General features: G+C 34.8%; 1 protein-coding gene across 1 annotated transcript in view; it reads right to left on the reverse strand.

The window, feature by feature from the left end:
* The window catches only part of DPH6 (diphthamine biosynthesis 6), a 175,049-nt gene that overhangs the window by 24,926 nt on the left and 134,982 nt on the right, over positions 1–15,141 (reverse strand). The window contains exon 6 of the mRNA XM_059371166.1: positions 9,730–9,791. Within this exon, the coding sequence (XP_059227149.1) occupies positions 9,730–9,791 (62 nt within the window). The remainder of the gene's footprint in view (positions 1–9,729; positions 9,792–15,141) is intronic.

Here is a 15,141-nt window from a genome sequence, read left to right on the forward strand (position 1 = left end):
CCTTCAAGTATTTTTTGACCCAGGAATAATATTCCTAGGAATTCATATGAAACAAGTAATAATCAGAAATGTATAGGAAGATTTATTAGGAAAGATCATAATTATAACATTGTTTATAAAAATTTTAAAGTATGTAACATTGTTTATAATAATTTAGAAATAACAAATATTTCTAATAAGAGGCAATTCATTGAATCTGTCAAAATACATTTATATGTGGGATGCAAATATGATGGAATCCATATAACCATTAATTAATGCATTTTCTTAGTATATTCAGTTACATGGGAAAATAAATACAACATAATGCTAGGAGAACAAAGGACACAAACTGTATGTACAGTCAAACCTAATTATGTAAATAAAATATGTACAACTATTTAACTATGTGAACTTGTGTGAAAAACTCTTAGGAAATAAACCATTACAGAGTACACCAACATGTTAGCCATGTGCGTTACAGGACAGAAAAACTATGCTTTTTATACTTCTCTATAACTTTATTATATCTCAAATTTTCAGCAATATGTAGGTACCTTATGTTGTTTTTTTCTAATTACAATTTATTTGTATACTTTAGCTCCCTTTTTTCCCTTATCACAGGCCAACACTTAAAAGCATTTAATATGCAACTTTTGTCTATGTCTTTGCAAATATATTATTATTTTGTGTGCCTGTATTTTTAATTCCTTTCAATGTTACTTTTATGCATTCAACACTTTGCTGCTATGTGCACAATGAATGTATTTTTCTAACTGCAGACTTGTATCTCATAACACGTACTCACCACATTTTAACCATCTGCTCTTCCAGAAATGGACATTTATGTTGCCTCCAATAACCCCAACACCATCAAAAGTAACCCTGTAACGACTATTTTCACTAATGTCCCCTTATGGAATTTAAGCATCTCCTCGCATCTGTATTTTGTCTTGCGATATTCTTTTCTACATAGTGGTTCTCCATAGATTTTACCACTTTTCTGTTAGGATTGTTACCTACACGTTGATATGTCAGTTAATAATCTCCAGTTATAGTGTCTACTCAGTTTTGTTTTGTTTTGTATTTTGTATGGTGGAAGAATTGCAGAATTATTCTTCAGTAATAGCAAATATTATTCATAGTATTAAACATTGCTAACACTTATTGAGCACTTAGAATGTGCCAGATGGTAAGCTAAGCACCTACTGTTACTACTTTCATTGTATTATGTGGGAAACTAACTAGACCAACATTGAGGTAAGCAGTAGCATTGGGGTCCACAACTGGCCTCCTGGGTACAGAGTTAACTTGCTGATTGCTGTCCTATGCTGCCTCTTACTTCATGTGATCTGAATAAACTATGAAAAGGACACTTGCCCAAAGGTATCTTTTCTCCACCACCTCTGCTACCAACCTACCAACCTGTCTGTCATTCTCACAAATAATACTAATTTCTTCAAGGGAAATCACTGTAATATACATAAATTCCCTAACTAAAAAATATTAACTCTTGGGTACAATAATATATTAAAGGATTAATGTATTAGCTAAAATAACATTACATTTTGCAAGTGATGTCCACCCACATTACACAAGGGGCACCTAACAGGTGGTTCAGGATACCTGAGGCAGGTGAACAAAATGGGTTCTTCTACTTTAGCCCTTCTTGTCCCACCCCTACAAGTTCAAAGGTTCTTTCCTTTTGAATTTCTTGACTATTCAGGAGAGTTGTGTCAACAAGTCAAAAAATGAATATGTAGTTGATTTTTTATCTCATTTAATGAGGTTAATGACATTTTTCATAAAGATAAGGACTTGGGCACTTGGGTGGCTCAGTGGGTTAAAGCGTCTGCCTTCGGCTCAGGTCATGATCCCAGGGTCCTGGGATCAAGCCCCGCATCGCATCAGGGCTCTCTGCTCAGCAGGAAGCCGGCTTCCTCCTCTCTCTCTACCTGCCTCTCTGCCTACTTGTGATCTCTGTTTGTCAAATAAATAAATAAATCTTAAAAAAAAAAAAAAGATAAGGACTTATATAGTCCTTAAACCCTGATATATCTTAGGCAATGATGGAGAAGACAGAGCCCTAGAAAATAAGTTTAAAAAATAAAAAACAGCCATTCCCTCTAAATGCTGAAAGAAGATGAAAGTTTGACAAATGACTCATTTGCTTTTATATTAGAATCATTGCACTCTGAATATATCAGGCAATTGATTGAGTCTCCTTTATGAGCATATGTAAAAATGAAAGGAAAAAGAGAAAGCAAAAAACCTGGGTTAAAATCTGGGTTGTGTCAGAAAACTGTTATACATGTAGTGAGAAACAAATTGGCAACAAATTGGTGTAAAAATTGATTAGGCACTCACTTGATAGAAAGCTCACACACACACAGATTAGACTAAGCAGAATAGAAGCCAAAGAAAAAAAGGCACTCTAAATTGTTTTGCATAATTTTCTATAACTATCAGGAAAAATAATTCCTGTTCAAAGTATGCAATTAGCCATTAATATTCAATCTTTCCCTTTTGAGCAATTTTTACCATTCTGAGAAGCTACTTGTCAAAATCAGCAAAAATAACCACAGCTAAATCCTATAGTAAAATCTCTTCAAACATTGCTTCTGTTCTTTCCTCTCTCTCCTTTACTCCTGCAACCCCAGTTACAGGTATGACAAACTTCTCTCCCTTACATCTCATAGTTTTCTCTTTACTTTCTATCCTGTTTTCTTTGTGCTTCAGCCTGGATGGTTTATATCACCCTAGTTTCTGGGTCTTTAATTATCTATACAACTCTATCAAATCTACTGGTAAACTCATGTACTGTGTTCTTAATTTCACGTTTTGTATTTTAAGTCCTAGAATTCTATTTGATTGACTTATATAGATTCCAAATTGCCCCTAAAATAGTTCATCTTCCCACCCAATGCCACAGTCATCTGAAAATTTGATCATATGCATCCTCTGAAACCATTTCTAGTGTATGTGTTTTCTCTTGTTTTCAGTTATCTCATTGGATCTCCTCATATGCTGACCATATCTGATTGTCTGCTGAATTCTGTGTAAAATGTTTTAGAGATAACCTGAGGCTCTGAATCATGTTATCTTTTTAAAGAGAGAAATGGGCAATACGAGGAGCATGAGATCACTTCAATTCAGTCTAGAGTTGATATGATTCAAAGCTGGATATAAGTATTTGCAAGGGCTGGACTATTTCTGGTTGCCTCTAAGCCCTAGGGTATAACCCATTCAGGAGTTGACTGAATACCTGGAGGGTTTTTTTCTTTTTTTTAATTTCTTTTTTTTTATTTAACTTTTTTATTTTTTATAAACATATATTTTTATCCCCAGGGGTACAGGTCTGTGAATCGCCAGGTTTACACACTTCACAGCACTCACCAAAGCACATACCCTCCCCAATGTCCATAACCCCACCCCCCTTCTCCCAACCCCCTTCCCCCAAGCAACCCTCAGTTTGTTTTGTGAGATTAAGAGTCACTTATGGTTGTCTCCCTCCCAATCCCATCTTGTTTCATTTATTCTTCTCCTACCCACTTAAGCCCCCATGTTGCATCACCACTTCCTCATATCAGGGAGATCATATGATAGTTGTCTTTCTCTGCTTGACTTATTTCGCTAAGCATGATACGCTCTAGTTCCATCCATGTTGTCGCAAATGGCAAGATTTCATTACTTTTGATGGCTGCATAGTATACCTGGAGGGTTAACCAGGTTTTATTTCCTTAGCGCTATGAAGCTGCTGAAAGCCCTACTCAGCTTCTCAGCTGGAGTTCTCTCCTTAACTTCTTGGTATCCCTGTGTCATTTTTTGAATTAGAAAAGTCTTAAGGGGGGGGGCGCCTGGGTGGCTCAGTGGGATAAAGCCTCTGCCTTCAGCTCAGGTCATGATCCCAGGGTCCTGGGATCGAGCCCCACATCAGGTTCTCTGCTCCGCAGCAAAGCCTGCTTCCCTTCCTCTCTCTCTGCCTGCTTCTCTGCCTACTTGTGACCTCTGCCTGTCAAATAAATAATAAAATCTTAAAAAAAGAAAAAAAAGAAAAGTCTTAAGGATTTAGAGGCTCTGTTCTCACTGGAATTCTGGCCCCTCAAATTTTCTCATTTTTTGTAATTTCCTAATGCCTTCCAAAATTATTTTTGTTTTAATTCCATGCAACTATTCTAATTGTTTTAACTGGGAGAATTGGTCTGATTTAAGTTATTCCACCATAACTGAAAATGGATGTCTTCAATGTCTATTGCAATTAAAAACATATAGACATTCTGACCCAGTATTTCCATTATAGGATTTTATCCTACAGAGAAACTCACACATGTCCTAAAATATATGTACAGTAATGTTCACTCTAGCATTATTTGAAGTAGCAAAAGACATGAAAGAAAGCAGTAAGGAACAAAGCCCATCAATAAAGAAGAGGCTCAATATATTATCCATATATGAAGTCACAAAAACAAACCATCTGAATCCTTTTGTGTTAATATGGAAGATGGAGAATGATGTACAATACGTTCTAATTTTGGTAAAAATGAATAAACACATGCATATATATTTACATATGCAAAAAATGTTTTTGAAGAGATACCTCACAACAGAGAAGAGTGGTTATTCTGGAAAAGAAAATGGGGGGGGCAGGTAGTCAGTGGAAGATATTTGATTATTTGATAGTGTTTAAATTTATTTTTTACACATCACATGCTTTAATGTTATAATAAACCACTAGAAAAAACCAGATAGCATGAGAAGTGCTATAGACTGGGAGTCAAAGAAGAAAATGTCAGCTCAAAGGAAGTTTATTTATTTATAAAGGTTTTGTTTATTTATTTGGCAGAGAGGGAGAGAGAGCACAAGCAGGAGAAGCAGCAGGCACAAGGAGAGGGAGAAGGAGGCTCGGGAGCATGATGCAGGGCTTGAAGAGGACCCAGGGTCATGACCTGTGTCAAAGGCAGATGCTTAACCAACTGAGCCATCCACACACCTCAAATGAGGCTTATTTAAGCTAGAGTTTAAAGCTTAGACTTTCAGACAGATTGGATTTAGTTGAGTAAAGGAGAGAAAAGTCTGCAGAGACGGGGAGTAGAACATGGAGGTACAAGGAAATACTCAGTTTAGGGAAACTATTAGTAGTTCTAAACTCATGAAGAATAGGATGGATGTAGGAGACTGCCTATCTTACAAGACTCTTTTTCCTCAAGGGTAGATGGTGTTAAGGAGTTTAAATTTTATTTGAGGGAATGGGGAATAATGCAAAATTTTATTTTGAGGGAATGGGGAACAACAACATGATCAGATTTGCCCCTCACATGTATGATGATGACAGGCCTTTGGATTGACAAGGGGTAAAGTAGGGAGGAGATAGATAGACTTGAGCTAGAAGATTGTAATAACCTGGGGGAACCTTAATGCAGTGACAATGAGGATTCAATGGGACAGATTGTAAGATATTAAGAAGGTAGAATTCAAAGGAGCTGGGGCCTTATTTGTGAATAATGGAATATATGAAATAATTTATTGCAATTCACTTTTTATTGGTCTCGAACAACTGAGTAGACAATGGAACCCTTCACTGTCAGGACACACAAAAATGGCATAGATATGTCCGCAAAGAAATGTTCAGTTCTGCACAGCTGAGGTTGAAATGATTGAGTACATCTAAGAGGAAGATGTCTGGAGGTGGAGGAGGTGGTGGAGGAACACACTTAATTGTCATAAACATAAAACTGGTAACTGAAGTCATGGAGGTATTTAATATCACAACAGGGGTAAGGCTACGGATGGAACAACAACTTATAAGGGGTGGAATATATACAGTAAGCCCTGAAAGGAAGTGAAGAAAATACTCAGAAAGCTTTCAGAAGTAAGTAGCAGAAGCCAATGGATGACAACGGTTTCAAGAAGGCTTACATTCTTTCAGAGAAATCTAGAAATAAAGTGCCTAAAATGTGTTACTGGTATTGAAGAACTAGGAGATGATATATTTGATCACTGTGTTAGAATTATCTAGTGCTTGTTTAAAGATTAGATTCCTGGTCATTCTTAGGGTGGGAAAAGAGTGTATATTTTAACAACGTCCCAAATAAACTTCACCCTCCCGTCTGAGAACAACTATGGCAGACTTTAAGCTCCTTTAGAACAAGGATCTTGTTTAATTCATCATGTAGCCCTAGTGCTTGCCACAGCATTTGCCATGTAACAGGTCCTCAATAAATATGAAGTAACTTAAGGATGAGAGCAGAGAATGGATAGATGGACAGATGAACACACGAATGAAAGAACTAAAGATGTCTTTGCCAAAATCTTGGTAGGATTATTAGAGCTTCCATTCTGGTGGGGTGGGTGAAAGGGTGACAGATAGTATACATGCAAGCAGATAGACAATTTGTAGAGATAACTTATAGAGATTTGCGTTAGCTGGGATAGTCACGGAAAGCTTTCCTGAGAAGGTATCGTTTGAGTTGTCACTTAAATTATGAGAAAGCATTAACCATGTGATGCTCTGAAGGCAAAAAACATTTGAGGCAGAACAAAGTCCTAAGGAGAAAACGGGTGAGTAAAGTGTATTTCAGTCATACGGAGGCATCTGTGGCTCTGGCTCAGTGAGTGAGATAGAAGTTGGTGGCAAATAAGGATGCTGATCATAAACAGTTTCATCAGTTGTGATCTCATAGGAATTTGGATGTTATTCTAATTGCAATGAGAAACTATTTAAACTTTAAACAAAGCAGCGATGTGATCTTATTTACACTTAAAAAAAATTACTCTGGCATCTGTATGAATAATGGATCATAGCAGGGCAATGGTGGAAGTAAGCCGACCAGTGAGGGGTTGATGAAGTATTCCAGACAAGAGATGATTATCTTGTGGTGGTAGCAAGAGAGACTGAGAGAAGTGCCTGGACTTACAATATATTCTGGAGAGAGAGAAAAAACAAGACAAAACTAATGGGTTGGCCAGAGTAAGTAACAGAAAGAGAAGTCTAAAGAATTTGGATTTTAGCCAATAAGCAATGGGGACTCAAAGTCTTGAAGCGAGTGAGTGACACAACAACAGTAGAATATATTAAAACAGATATCTTCAAGTAGTAGGCCAAATGAAATCTTTGGGAAATAAAATGGAAGGTAGAGGTGAATTTGGAGTTGTTAGTAATACTCTAGGCCTGAACTGACAATTACTGAACTAAGATGATGACAAAAGTAATGGCAAAAAGTGACGGATATAAAGGGCCACAATGAAGTTCATGGAGATTTAATTTGCCATGACTTTAGGCACAAAGACTTAGAAAATTTGGGCTAGAAATATTTGGGAGTCATCAGAATATAGATAGCTTTAAAGCCATGTGAGTGACTGAGATCATCCAGAAAAAGATGATAGAGTGAAAACGGAGCTTAGGCAGTTAGGAACTGGCTATAGAGGCTAAGAGTGACCAGAACAAAAGAGAAAAAACTAGGAGAATGTGGCATCACAGATGCTGATGGAAGCATTTTAAGGAGGAGTGTTTATAATGAACAAATAAGGGCTAAGAAGTGTTGGTTGGGTTTGGTAAAATGGAGATCATGCATGATCTTTGTCAGAGCTGTATCCATTTAGAGGTGGAAGGAGAAGCCAGGCTCCAGGTACACGAGGCATCTGAGACATGAAGAAGCACTGAAAATCAACATGGATAATACTCTGAAACTTTTGGTTTTGAAGCAAAGAAGAGAAGTAGCTAGAGGAATAACTAGAGTGGAGGGAAGGAATTTTCAGAATGGGAGAGATGGTTCATGTTTCAATAGGATGTGAAAGAGAGTAAAGAGAGAGAGGAGGAAGTTATTGGAGAGGGCGAGTGATTGCTGCTAATGGGATCCAGAGAACAGGAAGGCGGTGAGCCATATGTGGGAGGAAGTGCTCTTCTCCCAGTTACAGGAGCAACAATGTGCCTGGGTGCCAGTAAGGTAGCAGGGGTGGTGCTCAGAGGCAGAGGAATTTCCAGGGTGATGGCTCCCATATTCTTTGTGAAGAAACAAACCATCCACTCAAAAGTGAGGGGAATGGTGAAGGGGACTGAATTTAGAGGAGAGTAGAGAAGGAATGCAATAGCCATTATAGAGAATGGGTAGATAATTTTTCCAGAGAAATATGAGATTGCCTGGCCATACTGAAGATTGAATAAAATGATTTCTTCAATTTTCGTGTTTAAATATTCTATGATAATATCCAGATTAACTCATAATCAACATCATGGCAATCCCAGGCCTTATACGCCTATTCTAGAAAGAACCTCTACATACTGGACACCTGAACTCATAACTTTAAATTTATGGAGTAGCTTACAAAAAGCTCTTTTGCTAAAGCTCCAGTCTCTCATTTCTGAAGTTCTCTTTTTTTTACCCCAATAAATTTAATTTCATTATTTACCTACATTTTTTTTCAGAAGCAAAATTTAATCTGATGATAGGGAATAGATATGAACATAGATGTAATGTTGGCCATAGCACAAACTGCTGTGAGAAAAGTTCTGTCAGAGTAGCATAAAAAGCAACCATGTCTGTTAGATTGACTTAAACAAGTGACACTAAATTATCAAATATAACTTGTCACAATTATATGCTCATTTCATTTTTATTTTTACTATTTGTCTCGGATATATTAGATGCTTACTGATATTTAGTGAAAAAGAGATGAACATTTCAGAAATTTCTAAGCATTTGGTACATATTGATAAACCATAAGATAATCAAGTACAAAGAGCTGAAAGAAAATCCAAAGACTATAAGGTTAGTAAAGAAGGTACTTTATGAAGTAATGAAGGTATCTGCCAGCACATCACAGTAATTGTATTAATAGACATCTAGAGACAATGTTGATAAATTTTTCCTAAAGATTTTATTTATTTGACAGACAGAGATCACAAATAGGTGGAGAGGCAGGCAGAGAGAGAGGAGGAAGCAGGCTCCCTACTGAGCAGAGAGCCCGATGCGGGGCTCGATCCCAGGACCCTGGGATCATGACCTGAGCCGAAGGCAGAGGCTTTAACCCACTGAGCCACCAGGCACCCCGACAATGTTGATAAATTAAGAGAGGGGGAAGGGAACATGAAAACTTACTAAAGGAGTTCAGTTCTTTTTCATAGAAGCAGGATAATTTTCATTTTTTTCCATCATTATTGTGAAATAAAATACTCTCATCATTATACTCCTTTAGTTGTCACTGGCATGTGAAAGCATTTGCCCCAAATGCTCATAAAATAATAACAGTTAATGGAAAAAAATAAAAATAACTAAATCTTTCTTTAAAGCTTAGAACACATTAAGGATTTGACAATGACATGGGTCAAATGATTGTTATTTGAAACCTTAAAATAATTTTTTTGCTACTCTGCAAGTGAATTTCCTAATTGGTAAAAGAGAACAGGTTAGATTAGATCATCTCTGAAGGAAGTTTCTACTCACATTTCTGATTGAAAAGCATCTAATCACAGAGACTATCAGCTACTTTAGGAGTATAGTACTTCCTATATAGCATACAATGTCCATGTTAATTAAAGAAACCTGACAGGACAGTTTCATTTTAGGTATAGCTTACTTCTAATTTCAGATATTTTCATATCCATTAGAAGTTGAATTTTTTTCACAAAACTATATCATGAATGTTATCAGAATTTTTCCAAAATAAAATTAATTTTATAATCATCATATCATGGCCTTATTTTTTTTTCTTCCTTTAGATGCCTATATTTTGAGAAATAGTATAAATTCTTACCTCTAAGAGATAAGGTTCCATTTGATCCAGGGTTTTTCCAAGATGTTTATCTGGATCTAAACCTGCCAAGAAAGATTAAATTTTTTTTTTTAAGATAATTATTAGATTGGAAGACACATTTCCCTGTTCCCTTTGCCTCTCCTTGCTTAGGAAACCAGTATATGTATATTTCAAATTGCTTTAATCCTAAAGTAAAATGTATTTGGCTAGTATTTACTTTTCTATTCCCCTTGGAACAGGGGATTTTCTTGCTCCTGAAAAATAAGTTCCATGCTAAATCATTTCATTGCATTGTGTCAACTTCCAGATGCATTGTTTTAATTCATTTTTGAGCAATTGTAATTTGGATGGAAAAACAGGTATCATTTCAAAGATAGGACATTTATGTCCTTGGTATTTTAATTATTATGACTATTTTATGCATGGACAATAGTGAGAATTTTCTTATGTATTCCTGTTTTATCTAAACTTTAAAATTCTAACTTAGAGAATAAGAGTAGAAAATAGAAGAGCGGTAGACCCTTATGCCTATATAATTAATTCACTTCATAAAAGGACACATATATGGGCACAAATAATTGTATTATCAAATTAAATGATGTTTCATTTCAATGACCATTTGCATGATAATGTTTTCTAAGCAAAGATAGAAACAACTCTGAAAAATCATTATTGTGCCAACAGCATGTGTATAATCTTAGATAAAGATGTTCAACTATATAGTAGAGTTGATGTAGGTGATAAGGTACAGGCAGACAAGTATGGGCAATAAACTCTTCCCACATACCAAAACTAACTTGCCAGGAAGAAAAAGTCACATACTACAAATCTGCTATGAAATGAAAGAATTCATTTTAGATATTACATTCATAATATATTTAGATATTTACATACGTAATGCGTGTATTGACTTAGCCTCATTTAAATGAGTTGTTTTTAACTTTTACTGGTTTAAATTATTTAGCTATTAATTACACAAACTGATCAATAATTTTCTGCTTCTAGTTGGATGTTTTTTTTGGTAACATGTTATTTCTTATATCACATATGAGAAGAAGGGAAGTCAGGCCAAGATCGAAAACTCTTCTGCCACTGAGTATTTTTAGGTGAAACTCAAAGCAAACAACTCAGACCAATAGCACTGGACAGACTTTTTGTCTCACCTCCCTTCACAGCAATCTAATTCTCATGGTGTATTCACTAAAATTAAAATTTCAAGGAGATGGGTGAACATTTAGATGAACCAATCACTGACTCTGTCTAGTTCCTCTACTTTCATCACAATTTAGCAATTCCATATTTAGAATGAGTAAGTAAATGAAATACTTTGAAAGAAACACTCATGTAATCATCACCCAGATTTAATAAGCATTAACATTGTGCCATATTTTCTCTACAACATTTTTTTAAAGAAATAAACACTACTAACACAATAGAATGTCACAGTATAACTATCTACTCTTAATCTACATCCCCTACACTTCCATATGGTAAGTACTCTTTTGAAGCTGGTGAGTTACTAATTATGCTTTTATAATTTTACTACAAATGTATGTATCTAAACACTATTTAATACTGTTCACATATATTAAATTTTTATGTGAATGATATAATCTTTAACTTGATTTTTTCAATTCACATTGTTAATGAGATTAACTTACATTGATTGCTGTCGCTCTGGCCCATTCATTTTTATTACTGTATTCTATTCCTCTATATGGATATACCAGAATTTAATTCTACATTTTCCAGTAGATAGGTATTTAGGCACTGGGTTGTTTCTAATTTCTGTTTTGCCACAAGTACTTTGTATGCTGCAGTAAATATGGTTTTCTGTGAAATTACCATGATACAAGAAAATATATACATATAATTATACAATTATATTATTGTATTATTGCAATGTATGTGCGTGAGCGCGCGCACGTGTGTGTGTGTGTATAATCCTCAAGTCTATTAGATATTGCCAAATTGCTCTCCAAAGCAGTATTACCAATTTGTACTTCTACTATTAGGACAGAGAATTCCTATTTCACAACAGGAATAATGCAATATATTGCATTAAATAATGCACAATATTAAATAATGCACAATAATGCAAATATAATTTAGTGGTGTCTGAATTTTAAAATCTTTGCTAATCTGGTAAGTAAGTAAATAAATAAATAAAATTGTTTTAGACACTTATTTTAATTGTCATTTTCTGATTATTATTAAAAGTAAGCACCATACCCAATACAGATGGCTTCCCAGGTGAATTCTACTAAATATTTAAAGAAGAGTTTAGAAGAGGAAGGAAAACTTCCAAATTCATTGTACAAGGCCCACATTACCCTGATATTGAAAATCAGATAATTAAACTACAGAAAAAGAAAACTACAGGCCAATATCTCTGATGAACATAGATAACAATCCACAGTAAGATATTAGCAAACTGAATCCAACAATACATTTAAAAGAAAAAAAATCATTCACCATGATCATGTGGGATTTATTCCAGGGACACAGGGGAGGGTGGTTTAGTATTTGCAAACAATCAACATGACACATCAAATTAGCAAAAGAAAGAATAACGGCTGTATGATCATGTCAATAGATGCAGAAAAACACTTGTTAAAGTACAATCTTCATTCATGATAAAAACTCAACAAAGTAGGTTTAGATATGGTTTCATTTACTTGTGGAGCATAAGGAATAAAATGGAGGACATTGGGAGAAGGAAAGAAGTGAGTTGGGGGAAATTGGAGCAGGAGACAAATCATGAGAGACTGTGAACACTGAGAAACAAACTGAGGGTTTTGAAGGGGAGGGAGGTGGGGGGTTGGGTGAGCCTGGTGGTGGGTATTAAGGAGGGTGGGTACTGCATGGAGCACTGGGTGTGGTGCATAAACAATGAATCTTGGAACACTGAAACAAAAATACATTTTAAATAGTTATTGTGTCAAAAAAAAAAAAAGAAAAAAAGCAACAGCTCAACATAATAAAGGCCATATATGAAAAACCCACAGCTAACTTCATTCTAAATGGTGAAAACAAAGATTTTCCCCTAACATCAGGAACAAGACAAGCATGTCCACTCTCTTCCCTTTTATTCAACGTAGTACTAGAATTCCTACAGCCATCAGGCAAGAAAAAGAAGTAAAAGGCATCCAAATTGGAAAAGAACTAAGTAAAACTTTCATTATTTGCAGATGACATGATAGTATTAAATATAGAAAACTCTATAGATTCTACTAAAAAACATGCTAAAACTGATGTATAGATTTAATAAAGTTGCAAGATACAAAATTAACACACAAATAATGTGCTGCCTTCCTATACACTAATAATGAGATAGCAGAAAGAAAAATTAGAAAAATAATCCCATTAAAATAGCACCAAAAAGAACAAAATACCTATGAATAAACTTAACAAAGGAAGTGAAAGACCAATACTTCAAAAGCTATAAATCGATAATGAATGAAATTGAACATGACACAAACAAATGGAAAGATACTCCATGATCATTGATCGGAAGAACTCATACTGTTAAAATGTTCATACTATCTGAAGCAATCTACAGATTTAATGCAATCCCTATCAAAATACCAGTAAAATTTTCCACAGAACTAGAACAAATAATCCTAAAATTATATGGAACTACAAAAGACCCCAAATAGTCGAAGCAATCTTGAGAAAGAAGACAAAGCTGGAGGTATCACAGTTATGGATTTAAAGATATACTACAAAACTTCAGTGATAAAAACAGTGTGGTACTGGTACAAAATAGGGTTATATAGATCAATGGAACACAGATCTATAGTTACACAGATCAATCCACAGAAATAAACCCACACATTTATGGTCAATTAATCTATGACAAAGGAGGGAAGAATAAAGAATATGCAATGGAGAAAAGAACGTATCCAACAAATGGTGTTGGGAAAACCAGACAGCTACATGTAAAACAACGAAACTGGGCCACTTTCTTATACCATAACAAAAATAAAATGGATTAGACCTAAATGTGAGGCCTAAATTTATAAAAGTCCTAGAAGAAAACAGGTAGCAATTTCTTTGACATCAGGCATAGAAACATTTTTCTAGATATGTCTCCTAAGGCAAGGGAAACAAAAACAAAATCCAACTACTGGAATATACCAAAATAAAAAGTTATTTGTATGGTGAAGGAAACCATCAACAAAACAAAAAGGCAACTAGTGAATATTTGCAAATGATATATGCAATAAGGGGTTAATATCCAAAATATATAATTTTCAAAACTCAACACCAAAACCCCCCACAAATAATCTGATTTAAAAATCAGTGAGAACCTGAATGGATTTTTTTTTTCCCAAAGACATACATATGGCCAACAGACACATGAAAAAAAGCTCAACATCACTCATCATCAGGGAAATGCAAATTAAAACCACAATGAAGTATCAATTTACACCTTTTGGAATGACTAAAATAAAAAACACAGGAATTTAAGTATCTGTGAGCATGTGGAGACAAAGGAACCCTTGTGCATTGTTGGTGGGACAGCAAAATGCTATAGCCAATGTGGAAAACAATATGGAAGTTCCTGAAATATTTGTGCTTTATGTATTTGAGAGCTATGTTATTATGTGCATATATACTTGCAATTTCTAAAGTTTTCTGATAAGATTATTCCTTTCATCAACAAGTCATGACCTATTCATCTCCATATATCTTCATACATGATTTTTATACTATATTCTACTTACCAACATTATAACACCATCTTTATTTTGTTAACATTTTACTGGCATATATTTTTTCCATAATTTATTCTTGAATTTTCTGTGTGTGTGTGTGTGTGTGTGTGTGTGTGTGTGTGTTTGTGTTTTCATATGCCATTTATCAACTACATATAACTGGATTTTTAAAAATTTTATCCTGTCTTATAAATTCAACTCTAAAGAATGGAGTTTAGCCATTTTACATTTTTAACATTTTATTCTATCAACTTATTATAGATTTCCTGTTTTACTAAGCTTTATACATATTTGTTCCTTTGGTATTTTCTGCCTCATGCTGTATCGAAAGGATTTTTGTCTGTTTGTTTTCTCTGCTGATTAGGAAGCTATAGACTGAATTTCCACTCTTTTAGTAATCACTTTTAATTTTTAAAATTCATTCAAAGCCTACACACATTTAGAGCCTAAATGTATTATCTAAAAGTTATGAATCTTAGAATATAAATTTAACAACTTGTTTAGCACCCTTTTGACTAAGAGAAGTTAGCATGTTTTCACTAGATATTAAATAAGCCCCACTATTTCGGTTGCTGCTACTGTGTTAACTTTTAGTTGCAACCTTTTGTGAAGAAAAATTAAGCCCACTAGCATATTTTACAATGTCTCCTTTCCCAATTGTTTCTCATTCATTTCTCCTGGAAGTCAATCT

Source organism: Mustela nigripes, chromosome 13 (genome assembly GCF_022355385.1).
Source record: "Mustela nigripes isolate SB6536 chromosome 13, MUSNIG.SB6536, whole genome shotgun sequence".
In the NCBI taxonomy this organism is placed as follows: Eukaryota; Metazoa; Chordata; class Mammalia; order Carnivora; family Mustelidae; genus Mustela; species Mustela nigripes.